Raw genomic sequence first — 14,565 nt, forward strand, 5'->3', positions numbered from 1 at the left:
CCATGTAGTACACAAAAAATATGGCAATAATAATAAGTCTCCCACCACCTCTCATAAGATTAAACAATTGTATATCAATATTGTACAATATACAGCATTATAATATTTACAATTTTTTTATTTTTAACAACATTATAAATAATATCCCACTTTGGCAAAAATATTTCAAAATATATAATTCACAATTTTTTTTATAAATAAACAAATAATTTCTTAACAACAAGTCACAATTTTTTCAATAATCACACAATTAACATAAAGTAATACTAATCATAAATTAAAATATATTATCTCGTGACTTTTTAATAAATTATTTCTTGTAATTTCTTTCTCAACACAATCTACACATAATGCAAATGGTACATACATAATGGGTTATTAAATGTGTTAACATTGGGATGACATGTTAGGAAATTTCAAACATTTAAAGATAAAAATAACTCTTAATCTTACAAGACATGGCCAAATAGGCCAACCTTTTGGGCAACTAAGCCTAACCTATTTAATTAAATAGTGCTAGTTATAAGTCTTAGCCTAACCAGGCTATAGGTTTGCCAATAAACTCCTTGCCTATGTTTCATCCTAGTAAGGATAAGACTTAAGAGGACAGAAAAGGAGTCTGATGATCCATATGAATGAAAGTGAGAAGAAAGAAACGTGAAGTGGCTGAGCATCAAGGAAGAAGCGCTGCGAAATTGGCTTCCCTCCTCCTACCAATCACTGTGGTTACCCTTCTCTCAGCTTGTTCACCTTTGAATCTCAATTTCAATGGTTGAGATTCATTGCATAATAAAGTATTATTGTATGAAAGAATAAATTTATTTATAACAATAATATCAAATAAATATTTATAATATCTCACACCTTACATTTGTTAAATTATTTTTTATTTAATATCACATTTATTATAATATTATTCCTATAAATATATTTATTATTTAATACAATAATAACTTTATAATACAATAAATCTCAACCATTGAAATTGAGATACAGGGTAGATAAGCTAGGAAGAGGAGTAAGGGGAGTGACTAACAAGACTTAAAAGAAAAGGAAAGTCAACTTCAAGCGCTGCAAGCTGAAAAAGGAACATTTAAAAAAGTAAGATCATTGTTTCAAACTCTTAAATTAATTTATATGAGTTTATCACTTTTTATTCTTAATTATAAAATTATATTAATTTACTTATAAATTTAAACTAAATAAAATTTAGTTAAACTTACAAGTTAATTTTGTTAAATTTATTATTTTATTTTTTTAACTTATAAACTCGTTGAACAATATATATACATATTATAGAATTTGATTCATAGAAACAATAGGATCTGATTCAATTAAAAAACACTAAAAAAAACTAATATTAATCAAAAGAAAACCAAAATGCCAAAATAAGTTTCTCTTTTTAAAATTTCTATATTGAGTATGATAATTATGAATGTAGATTAATTTAATTTTAATAATTTATTTTTAAAAGATATTTAAATAAAATTATGATCATGTTTGATATTTTATATTATTTAATTATATATTTTTAAAGTCTATTTATTAATAAAGATAAATTTTATAAATTTATAATTTAATTTTACATTTGGAGTTTATGTCTTGGATTCTTGGTCATGAGTTTAACAACTTTGAGTGAGAGTCAGGAGAGTCAATGTTTTTTGGCCACATCGGAGGGTTAATTGTAATTATGAATATTATAATATTAATGTTCTTATAATAATATTATAACAATGATCATTTATTATCATAATTTAAACACCATAATATAACACGTAATTTTAAAATGTTCTGAATAGTTTTTATCTTTTATTTTTTAATTTAAATATTTTTATTTACCAAAAATAAATTTTATATCATATAGTATAGCTTATATATATTTTATATATATATATAATTCAAGTTTTCAGTTTTAAACTTGCTTTTGAATTATATTATTTAAACAAATTTCAGTTTTTTAAATTAATTTTTAATAATATATATATATATATATTTAAATACAAATCACATTAGACTTGAGAAACCTGTTTTTTTTTTTTTTGGGTTTCTTGAGAAACCTGTTTTCACCTCATTTTCCGTCTGTAACTTCCAGTAACTGAAAAATTCAATTATACAAATTCTAGAAATCTAAAAAATCCTATAGACGTATTTTCCAATTTTCGTTCGGCCTAATTGAAAACACCAGCTCGCGTCAAACTAGAAGCTAGCAAGAGATAAAGGCACCCCAAAATAGATTAATTTTTCCATAAATTAATTCTAAAAATTATTTAATAAATACAAATGTAGTTCTGCTTTGCTAGCGCTGTAAGTAAATTTCTCTAAATCTCACAAAAATCTTAAAGGACTAAAATTCAAGTAAGTCATATTTCCCCTCTTTGACAGATGAATGTTAGAAGCATCAGAAAACCCAATATATCATGAATAAAAGATGTTGGAAGTAAAGCAACATGGCAACTGCGCACTTACGTCCTAAATTTCCTGCTGAAAGAAAAGATACCGTAGCCAATTGATGGTTTCCGAGCTCAACGATGAACGCATCTTAGGAAAAGGTACACGTCCCAAGTGTCAATCGTATGATTTTGCTTCATTTATTACACAACCACAGATAAGAGCAACATTAATATGTTCTTCCGGTTTATCTTCTTTCCACTGTCTTCCGTTCTTCAGAATGACTTACGGCTTCAATCACAGGCAACATCAACAGCAACACCTCCAACAAGCACAATTCTCCCCGCTCGAAACCCAACGTCATGCAGTTGCCGTCCTTCAGAGAGTCCCACTCCAGCCATCATTGCACTGAACCACAGCAACACATTTGTATTCTTCCGATGAACTCGAGATGATTTCCATTGCAGGAGGCAACTTGTCGCGAAGGGATTGCTGAGAAAGGGTGTGCACAAGCAACATGAATACGCTGATCTTCAAGAACTACACATTCTTCACGTCAGTCAACTCTCTCACACAACTTTTTCCTGCAGAAAGCTCCGCATCAAGTTGCTCTAGTTTAGTAAAGGCCATGAGCCTGCGTCTCGTCTACTCCACAACTACATTAAATTATCATTTCCGTTTCTTTTTCTTTTAACGGAATATAATTTCTCATTTCCCTCCAGAATCATCAAATCTTCTTTCTTCCTCCTGTCTTGAGCAGTTAAAAACGATCCATCTGCAGACAGTTCAACAATTTGCACATGATGCAATAGGAGATCAGCTCTGAAGAAATTTATTCCCCTCACACTTTAGATGTTATTTAGCCGACCCCACCTAGTGGGATAAAGGCTTTTTGTTGTTGTTGTTGTACACTTTAGATGTTATTGACTGTTGGTAAGTGTGTATCATTTCAATGAATACTAGAAGATTGTTCAGCTAATCGATGGCATCATTGCAGTGGAGTTATGCAACGACTCCCAATACTTATCCCGAAAGGCCAATTTATCAGGGTCAAGACTGGCCATCTCATAGATGTTTGTGTTCCTCAAAAATGCGAAGCTTGAACCTTTATATGACTTGACTTTGCAATCATCCTATGCAATGGTCAGTTAGCACAGGAGGGCCAGAATCCTTAACAGAAGTAACTTTCATCCATAACTGGTTCGACTTCCGCATTCAAGATCCAGACAGCTGAGTTTGCACATTCTGGTTCAAGCAATCTACAAATATATCGCTGCTTGCGCCAGGCATAGTCGAGTTTGCACATTCTGGTTCAAACAATTTACAAAACTTATACATAGTCCTTGGACTAATAACAGTGTGCCTGGAAGAATTCTTTCCAACAGGCTCATCTGGAAAACTCACCAGCTGGTGCCAACAATTCAAACAAAGCAAGTCCAGACAGAATGTCTCTTCATACTCAAGATCCTTAATGCACTTTCCACAATGGATGCACCGTTCTATGCACGCCAAGCAACCCCTACACAACTGAGAAGCCTGTTGTTTCTGTTGGCAACTCTCTGCAGGGCAATCATAGACACGTCTTGGCCTCTGGCATATAGGACAGAGCTCTATGTCAATTATGCGGTCATCATCACACAAGGTGTCCAAGGCATACGGATACCATCCATGGTAGAATCGTGGCCTCTGCACTCTCTGTTGCAAATACCTGTCCACATCTAGTAAGAACTTCAACTCTTCAAAATCCTTGTCTGTTACATTAGGAATCCCACCAATTTCTAAGTGCTTTATCCCAGGTTTCCCTGATGACTTTAGGGCCCTCAATTGGATTAAAATCCCTTCAACAGTCAGTCTAACACAACCAGGGACACTTAGCTGAAAGAGGGAAAAACACATGTCTAAGTTCCTCACTTAAATAGAGACGGCCATATTTATTCCATGATATAAGATATATTTGTATAGAATCATATGATATCAAAACAATAAGCACAAAGACAGAAGAGTTGCTGCAAAATATATGATAGAGTATAGACTGATTGCACTCACAGAAAATCAGTAGAAATAAATAGTATATACGTAAATCAAAGCATCTTCAATTGTCATTTTTTTCTTATATCAACCTATGCAAAGATTCAATTACGCTTACATTGCCTTTATTTGATGTGGCAATTGATAGAGCAGATCATTATCCTCACGATAAATAATTATAAAAGCACCATGTATAAAGATTCTAATCATCACATCTCTCAAAAGCACATAATTTGTTTTTTCTGATATTCTCAAGTCTTCAATAAATGATTCAGATTGGATCAACCCTACAACAATAATGCAATTCTTTTATAGCTGAAGATCAAGAGAAGAAACAAAGAAAAAGACTAATTGCATGCACTTGTTTAGCACACAATTCTAACTGGACATCCTACACAATAAACAGATATAGTGAAAGTGAGTGACAATGGAAAATCTTCAGATAATAAACAAGCACGTGTCAGGTTTGAGATCACGTTACAAATACTGACCTTTGTTAGTCTAGGGTTGCTTTGAAGAACACGTCTCAGACCACTGTCTGTGATCCTTATGCAATTAACCAGGGTCAAGGATTGAAGAAAGCCTTGAGCCCTGTTAGTTAACTTAACCAGTATACCATCCGTAATCTTCAAACTCAATGACTGATCTATGTGTATACTCCACCATAACAGAGGATTAGCTTTAACACAATCGCGCAAAGAAGTGCAAACCTGTTCAACTGAAAGAAGGTCCGAGACACCTAGATAATTCAACACCAAACGCATAGCATCATGTGGACTACCTGCTTCACCATCATAATCAATTTTGGTTGAATTTTGCACTTCAGCTTCACCGCTCGAAACCCTGCCGTCTCCCTGACTAGCTGGTAAAAGCGTCTCCACATTTCCATCTGATACGAGGCCGCTATCAAACAACCAATCAAAAATCTGAAATCTGTCGAAAACTTCATCTGAAACAGACATTTCATTGGCATCGTCGTTGCCTCCGGAAGGGAAACTACCAGCACCAGCACCATTCCAACCCCAATATAGACCCGCAAAAAGTTTACAGTCAATCTTTGTATGAGTTTCATCCACCCCAAAGACATCATACTCTGACGGGAAATGCCAATCAAAATCTTGAATCCAATCCGAGATTTCTGGGAAGGTAGACTGCATTATGTTCATGCCAAATGGATCCCTGGGCAAGCGATCAAGAATATCATCAACTACCACTGCCGCCGGGTCACCGAAATCCCCCAAATCAGCATTGACTAATTCACCACATGGGTTATCTTCCAATGCCTTATTGAAACTACAAAAGCTCCAAGAATTACCAAAACAACCAGATTTCTTGAGCAAATAGCCATCGACGACTGGCCCGATTGACCGATACGCACTCTTCTCCGGCGAAGCCGGAAAGCTCAAATCACAGGAAAAATTCAGAGCCATTTTCTAAAGATAGTCTCAGCACCTAAGCGGAATTCCACCGAAACCCTATTACAAGATTATAAGCCCAAAGGAAAACCCCATTTCGATGCGGACAGATGCTACTGCCCAGGAAAAACAGAAAACCCAATTATGTACGGTACAAGAGACCCTTTTTCACCCGACCAACATACACTAAATGCATGGTTCCTGAATCTGGGCAGCCTAATCAGCAATACCCATGCTTTCAGTTTTCCAATTGGGTTGAAGGGAAAACAAAAAATCACACCTCGAACGCAACGAACAAATAGAATATGGCGGAAAAGAAGATACGAAGCTACAAAGAGATGAGAATAATGACGAGCGCAAGGAAGGTAGGGGACCTAATCAATTCATTCCTAGATCTAGAGTTTGCAGAAAGTATCGAGACGCCATAAAAGGGAAGTATAGAATAGCAAGAGAGTTCGGGAAGTTGGATTTGCCGCGAGAGATACAAGATTAGCAGAAAAAATGGTTTGGACAGGAGAATGTAGGGTTTGACCCACCCCACTCATGCAACAACACAATCCAGGGAAGACGATGGAGGGAGGGAGGGAGGTAGAGCAAAATGTGAGGGGAGAGAGGGAATTGGAATTTGGAAGGCACGGAGAATTTAAGCTCAAAAATAGGAGAGAGAAAGGGAGGGAGAATGAGGCGGGTCGAGAAGTGAGTAAACAGAGAGACGCGTGTAGGAGTAGGAACAAATGCGATTGAGAAAGCAGCCAATCAAAGATTTCGAGTTCGTGACTATGGCCTTCGGATTAGATTGGATTGACTTTCAATTCCTTCATCATTTCCATAATTTTTTGTTATTGCTTCTCCGAAATCACGGAGGTCGGTATATTAACCGTCTGTTAACCGCGTATTTTTGTCATATTTTCTGTATTTGTATATTTATACAAAAAATGCAACATTCATGTGTTGTTAACAGTTTTTTCCTTTTTTTTAAAAAAAAAACTTGGCTTAAAGTCTAAATGTCTAATGTAGTATTTAATGTATTTAGTATAGCCTCTTATAATTATATTATTCATAAGTTAATATAATGATTTGGCCCAAAAAAATGAGAGAATTACTTGTCAATGACATTTAGTAGATAGGTCTTATAATAATTACTTTTTTTATACGAAACTTGATTGTAATTTTTTTTAAAAAAATTAATATAATGATAATAATTTTTTTTGATAAAATAATGATAATGATAATATAAAGTACAGGCCCACATTCTTAATAGACTGGTTTTTTAATAATTATTTTTTATTAGGTTAAAGTATACTTTCAATCATTTAATTTTATATAAAAAAAATTTTTAATCCTTTAATTTTATAAAATATTTTTTTAATCTTTTAATCTTAACACCATTAATTTTAAATAATTATTTTTTATACTAATCACTATTCTTTTAAAAAATTAAATTTAAGATGTCTATATTTAAAAATATTTTATCAACATTTAAAAGTTTGATATAGGAATTCTTTGTTTATAAAACTAATGATGTTAATGTTAAGGGATTAAAAAAATATTTTATAAAATTAAGAAACTGAATTAAAATTTTATATAAAATTAGATGATTAAAAGTATATTTTAACATTTTCATTGTGAGCAGCTCAAAATTTTAAAAATTATAAAAAATACATTGTAAAAAAATATAAGAAAATTAAAATTCAAATTTAGTTGTATAGAAAAAGGAAATTATTAATGTATAGTATAAAAGTAGATATAGATTGTACGTAAACATTTATCTCGAATTATTAATAGACTGGCATAGTTTTTGTTTTGAATGGGAAAATATAATTCTCCTCAGCAGACCTTGAATTGTCTTGTACAAGTATCTGGCGACGTTACAGAGATAAGCCAGAAATACTTGGAACACTACATCTATCCTAAAGTCGTGATTCTCCATATAATTTATTTATGTTAGTGATAGATGACGATTCTCGATTAGCCAGAAACAGAGTGGCATTCAATAAGAAGATTGATTATGATTCTGTTTAAAAGTTACTCGTCACTTTGAGGCAGACTTAGTACTTAAAGTCTAGCGGAGATCACTGTTGACCTTGAAAGCTCTCTTCTCACTCACTCGGTCTTCTCAAGCTCAAAAGTCTCTTTTTCTTTTCTTGGTGAAGTCTCCTTTTCTTTTCTTGGTGCCCGGCCAGTAAACAGAGTGAGGAATTGATGCAAACGCTTCTGTATATATTGATCATGGCAAAATAAAACTCGTAATGCTGCCAAAAATATTCATGGTCCTTATAAAATCCTCAATCACTATCACTGTATCTATACAAGTTACAAGAAGTGCTCTTCGAATAATTTGTTGAGTCTCGTGCAGTTTTTATTTTCGTTTTTAACTCATTTTATATTTTCCTCACATTAAAGGTTAAAAAGTCTAATTTGATGCTTGAAAAAAATATTACGTTTATCCATTCATCAAATTGAATTATTCTTGAAATACTGAAAGAAAATAAGAAAAATTACATCTAGGTCTTACGGAAAAAAATTTATTATCAAAAAATCTCATAAAATTTATAAAATACTCTAAAGTTTAAAATTCCGTGTGTTTACTACTGGACAACAGACATTTACAACTTGTTATTATAAATTATCATTTTTCTTCATAAATTGTAAATGCTCTTTATTAAATTGCAAATGCTTAGGAGTATTTTGTTAATTTTATAAAACCTCTTAGTAATAATTTTTTTTTTTTTTGTGAAACCTAGATATAATTTTCCCAAGCAAATAACCATGTTGAGTTGGAGATTACAAGAATATCGAAGACAGTAGCAAAGCTGTTGATCAGTAAGAAACTGAGTTTTATTAGGATTGAGTGAGAGTTTAAGCCAACTACTTAATCAGCTGATTCTCACGCCATACAAACTGTGTCAAGCTCTTGTAAATTTTATTCGCCTGCTTTTTATGAACACACACAATACAAGAAAGTCGCTTCATAATACAACATTATAAAACTTATTGTTGTGTAAGCCCCAGAACAGCCTCAAAATGTGCACTCTATAAGGTGGGTGGGATCCATATATAACCGTGTGTTTGAACATAGCCTGCTTTTTCAAGCAACTCATCAGCTTCTGCAGGACCTCTGCTTCCTGGTTTGTAAGGGATTGACTTGAACTTCCCTTCATCAATTTTGTGCAGAAGTGGCGTGAATATCTCCCACGATGACTAATATCACACACAGAACAAACCAGTAGATATAAGGTTAGGAATCAAGAATCAGGACTCAAAAATCTCTTTTATTGCAGTATTAGCAAAACAACTCATGCGATGATCTTACCTTCAACTCGTCTCTTCGAACAAAATGCTGCTGATCTCCTCTTATTCTGAAAAACAAATACAGATTCCCATTTTAAGCCAAAAATTTTATTGACTAAATCCTAGTACTTCAGTAGTCTAAGCTTGGGGAATTTTGCACGTCTGTGTCATGCATAAAAATAGATTAACAGTGCATAAACATGAACTTTGGATAAAGGATAGTACGTGTCGAGAATTAGACGCTCGTAAGCCTCTGGGATGGTGACACCTTGATAACGCTGCCTGTATGACAAGTCTAGTTCACTTTGCACAGTTGACATCTCCAGCCCAGGTTGCTTGACCTACAAGAGACAATGAACCAGTCAGTTCACTGTTATTGGAATCGGTAGAATTATTCTTATAACAAGTTATCAAAAAAGAATGACTCACCGTAAGCTTCATGTAAATAGCCTCTGAAGGCTGCAGTCGTATAACAAACTCATTTCTGCCCTGCTTTTTACCTGAAAAATTTTACATTGAGGTTTATGCCTAAGCCAACATGGAAGAATAAAACCTACCTAACGATTAGTAAAAAGCACAAGCAGCTCTATTTTTCACCTTTCTGTTCATGGATTATAAAGATGTCCAACGCCTTTAAACTTTTAAATTTTCACCAGCATGACATACTTAAATGTACAGACAAGTTAGTGCATGAAATATGTTTGAAAATAACTATCGCAACACCCACTGACAGTTTCAGTTCATGCTTCAATAGCACAAGGATTGTCCGTGCATTCATGAAAATACTATGGACACCAAAATGAAAACATGAGCTCCACGGAAGTATCATAGCTTTCAGAGTGATGGGTTCTATGATTTCTCTGATTCCACATTCAGGCTCAAGATCAATTAAGCGTTCATAACATAAGATACATATCCAAAGGTCTGGTGACATACACTTGAAAATATCACCGGGAACATCCTTGAACTGAAGCCGTATCTCTGCCTTACTTGAATTTAGGGCCTTCCCTGCCTTTAGAATGAAAGGAACACCTGAGGGGCGAAAAGTTTGGTGTGAAGATGTGTCAAACGTTATTTGATTGATCAAATGAACAAAGATCTATACCATAGAATGGAAAATAAACACTAAAATGAATATGGGTTATCTCCGCAATATTTATCCACATCATTTAGAAAAAATAAGTAAAAGAAAGGTCCAAAAAATTGGGTTTATTCAGAAACAAAAGCAGGAATTTCTCTCATACCTTCCCATCTTTCATTGTGTACTCGCAGAATAACAGTAGCAAATGTTGGAGTGTTTGAATGGTCAGGTACAGTTGGGTCATCCTTGTAGCCTTCATATTGTCCAAGAACAACCTCATCATCTTTAAGAGGAAGGACTGATTCAAGAACCTGCACTTAACATAGTAACTAGTAAGTAGGATAGAGGAACACAGAGACCCATTTTAAATAGAATGAACAGACACACACCTTCACTTTCTCATCACGAATGTGCTCTGGCTTGAGAGAAATAGGTTTTTCCATTGCGACCAGGCAGAAAACCTGAGTAGGTAGAAAATTAATGATCAACATACACAAATTTATGATCTAACAAGGTTGTGGAACCTCATAGATAAGATAATGCAATGTAAGTGGCGAAGTGCACTAATGCTTTAAAAATAAGATTGAAACTTAGAATAGGAGGAAATATATGTAATATTATTACATCCACTTGTTGGACAGAAGTATCATCTTGACAATCTAACTTGGTGGTAGCAGAAATATAAATGAAATTTTTTTCAGTTAATATGAAAGCCTCACCTGCAGCAGATGGTTTTGAATAATATCTCGAATAATCCTGTCAAATAGAAGTCATGAATTAATTAGTCATAGTTTTAGCCATGAAATAGCTATTCAATACAAAACAAGTCAACAACACAAATAACAGCAGGCATTTGAGATAACATTTAGAAGCCTGATCTCAATATTTGATATGAAAATAAAATTGAAGTACTCAAGACTTGTTTTCTTAATGTTCTTCATCTCAGAACTGATAGTTGCCATAACTTGTCATTTGACAACATCTTAAGCAAATTAATTAGGGACAATTCACCACACATACCCATACTGATCAAAATATCCACCACGACCTTCAGTTCCAAAATTCTCACGGAAAACTATCTGCCACAGAACCAACATCCAAGTATCCAAGTTAAAATTGGTATCATATACTTGCAAATATCTTAGCTGAATTAGGCAAAAGTAAAAGGAAAGCACACTTTGCCAAGGCAAAAAAATAGTTAGACGTGATTGGAGAGACTGTTAATTGTCAAGCACACTGCACACAACCTGCCTTAATTTCAAAATCATTACAGACGATTATTGATCTATTGATGTACCCTCGACAAAAGAACACTCACCTGAACATTGTCAATGTTATCGCGATTCCAAAGAGGCAAGAAAAACCGATTTGCAAAACGAAGTACTAACTGCCAATATAAGTGAAATAAAGAGGAATTAGAAAAGTTCAGGGAAAGAACAAGAAGCAAACCATTATATACTAATTTATTACCATATTCTGCACTAATTCCTTTCCCAAGTAGTGATCAATACGGTAAATCTGTGGTTCCTCAAACAACTCTCCAATCTGGGCACTGAGTTCCTCAGCAGACTGTAGATCCCTGCCAAAAGGCTTCTCAACAATAACACGGGTCCATCCTCCAAGATCAGCTAAGAGATGGAAGTAGATGAAGCCATCATAGAACACATCAGATGCTTTTTCAAGGAAAAAGAAAAAAAGAAAGGAAAAGAAAAAGGAAAAGGAAATATGCCACTTTCAAGTCACAAAAAGCTCTAGTATGTATTTGTTCGAAAGGGAGAGACTAAGAAGAAACTAGAAGCTCTAAGATCAGTTCTGTTGAAGCTAGCTATCTAAGGAACATGTGCCTTTTTCCCAAAAAATCTGTCCGAAACTTGCAAAACCAAAATCTATTCAACACTTAAACATTAGAAGCAGCTACGTGATACATGGTATTGACTTCAATTGACATCCAGTATTTACCAAGAAACCTAGAAAAGGATCTGGCAGAAAATCAGAGTAGCTCCCCTAAATTTATTCAAGGTTTTCAACAGATGCCAAACTAGGGCATAGAAAGTTTCATTCCCCGCGCCCTCAAACAAAAAAAGAAAAGTTTTTATGTCACCAAAAAAATCATGTTGATCGTACATGTGGCAACCATAGATTATACAATCATACATTTATTCATGCAACAACGCTTGATCATTCTGCAAACAGAAGGGTATACTGAAGGAGGGAGTGCAAGATAGAAAAGCCTTCGAGATGAACCCTCCACGCTATTTTTTGAACATTCTTGTTGTGAAATCTCTTTATCCAGTAGGCGGAAACCATCCTCAGAATCATAAGATCCACTTACGTATTTGATCTATAACGAAGAGGAAAAGAGAAAGTGAACATTAGACAATGAGAAGAGTGCTTTATATAATTAGTGAGAAAATTAAAAAGATTCTATAAATTAGACAAGTGTGCTTACTAGTTGCAAAAACTTTGCAACATCGTCCAACTGCTCAGGGGATGGATCTTTGTCCTTAACAAGATAGCTGCATCAGATCAAATTTTCTTACACTCGTAAGCATTTGAAGCGCACAAGGATGAAATCAAGAAACAGTAAGATGCCACAAAATAATAAAGGTTTGTGAAAGCAGAGAATCAAGCAAATCGGTACAAAATTATTGTAAAACTACTCTTTAAATTGTTTCAGGGAATTTAAAGGTAAGGATCCAAGAAATATACATAATTATTTGCATAATCTGAAGAACAATAATACAATTGTAATTGCACTTTTTTTTCACAAAAAGATTCTCTCAATAATCGAGATGTAGCATAGACTGAATTCCAAATGACATTATTTTATGAGAAATGTTTTTTTTTTTTTTGGGGGGGGGGGGTGGCGAGGCATTTTAAAATTATCAGTAAAATACCTTACCTACGTAAGCGGTTTCTCAATTCATCATCAGAGATTTTTGTCCTTGCATAGCCAAAAATGTGAACTTCATTTGGTGGTAAGAACCCCTGCAAATAAGGCCACAAAGGTCAAAAAGAAATTAACCCTGGTTCTTGGTTATGGAAGAGAAACTTCTGGCCGTCAAAAAAAAAAAAATTACAGGTAGTCTTCCATTATATGTAAAATTTGAAAGAAAACTACTTGATTAGAATCACGGAATAATACAGATCCATTTGGTTAAGGATTATCAATATGATAAACAACGATTTAGTGTATGATTCATAAATCAGATGCTAGTAAACCTGGCGATATAGGTGGAAAAGTGCAGGAAATGTCTTCTTCTTAGCAAGATCACCAGAAGCACCAAGCACGGCGATGGAGAGAGGCCCAGTTTCGGGTACATTTTCTATCTCTCCTGGAAGGGAATCACTTCTAAAGCTAGATCTTTTTTCGATAATCCATTGACTTGATCCCATCTTCTGACAACTAGCAGAACCAGAAGGATAGAACAACTTCGAAATTTATCGGTATGATCTGCACCAGATTTTGTCTGCGTCAAATACACCAGCAGTAAATAAATAACTAAATATCCTATATTGATATTGATAACAGAAACTAAATTGCAAGGCAATGATGGTGATAAGTGCCCAAGCCCCAGACTGAAACAGAAAAGACAGATATTGAAAAGGCTGATGGATTGGGCAATCAGACAACTAGCACATCATCCTGAAAAATCAGAGGTGAATGAAAAGCTTGTCACAAGTTTGCGACAAGACAATACAAAAATGGTAATAAAAGAGGCTGCAACACAAGAATCATACTTTCCAATAAAGCAAGCGGAAAGGATATTGTTGCTTGGGTCTAAAATTGATCACAAGACAAAAGAGGCAAATCTATCCAGGCTCATAACGCATGTCAAATCAAAAGATATCTTTCAAAAAAAATGAAAGCCGCCCAGAAACGACAATCAACAAGTTTGACTCCGTGAGATCAAACCCATGATCAAAATTAAACTAGACCACAAGGAGAACTGGAAGGGCAGAAAAGAGAGAGATTAAAGCCGAAGAAGAACTGAAGAAGTACCTATGATGCGAACTTGGCGGGAATAGAACTGAATTGATGAGAGAAATAAGAGCAAATCACGAGGATTTAGAAGCTGGGTATCCCTTTTAAGGCTCAGCTCAGAGGTAGTTGATGGGCTCAACAACTTTCTCCTTGGTCATTGGTCATTGTGCATCATTCGGCCTGAACCCGAAGTCTGCACGGTCGCAGAATGGCGATGCTGTTGGAAATTCGTTTTCAACGCATCTTTTCTTATTTATGTTTGTGCCCCCGCTTTTTGTACAAATTATTCGCTGTCGCTCCGACTTCGTACGCATGCATTTAAGGAGACGGTTGGGGGCCAGAAAGGAAGAAACGGCAGAACCAGAGATATTAATCCA

At 34.5% G+C, this 14,565-nt stretch overlaps 2 protein-coding genes across 2 annotated transcripts; both read right to left on the reverse strand.

The window, feature by feature from the left end:
• Positions 1-2,336: 2,336 nt before the first annotated feature.
• LOC129300959 (F-box protein SKIP14-like) lies at positions 2,337-6,505 on the reverse strand. Its single transcript, XM_054939556.1, has 2 exons — positions 4,908-6,505; positions 2,337-4,263 (listed from the first exon to the last, which is right to left on the reverse strand). Exons 1-2 carry the CDS (start codon positions 5,844-5,846, stop codon positions 3,604-3,606), a joined length of 1,599 nt encoding a protein of 532 aa, XP_054795531.1. The 5' UTR covers positions 5,847-6,505; the 3' UTR covers positions 2,337-3,603.
• Positions 6,506-8,647: 2,142 nt separating this feature from the next.
• LOC129300961 (glucose-6-phosphate 1-dehydrogenase, cytoplasmic isoform) lies at positions 8,648-13,701 on the reverse strand. Its single transcript, XM_054939557.1, has 15 exons — positions 13,426-13,701; positions 13,106-13,191; positions 12,653-12,719; positions 12,358-12,544; positions 11,674-11,831; positions 11,522-11,590; positions 11,224-11,282; positions 10,923-10,959; positions 10,593-10,664; positions 10,367-10,514; positions 10,059-10,154; positions 9,552-9,622; positions 9,348-9,463; positions 9,145-9,190; positions 8,648-9,032 (listed from the first exon to the last, which is right to left on the reverse strand). Exons 1-15 carry the CDS (start codon positions 13,597-13,599, stop codon positions 8,865-8,867), a joined length of 1,554 nt encoding a protein of 517 aa, XP_054795532.1. The 5' UTR covers positions 13,600-13,701; the 3' UTR covers positions 8,648-8,864.
• Between the last annotated feature and the right edge of the window lie 864 nt (positions 13,702-14,565).

Source organism: Prosopis cineraria, unplaced genomic scaffold (genome assembly GCF_029017545.1).
Source record: "Prosopis cineraria cultivar Desert tree isolate PC_DT_omini unplaced genomic scaffold, ASM2901754v1 PC1825, whole genome shotgun sequence".
Classification (NCBI taxonomy): domain Eukaryota; kingdom Viridiplantae; phylum Streptophyta; class Magnoliopsida; order Fabales; family Fabaceae; genus Prosopis; species Prosopis cineraria.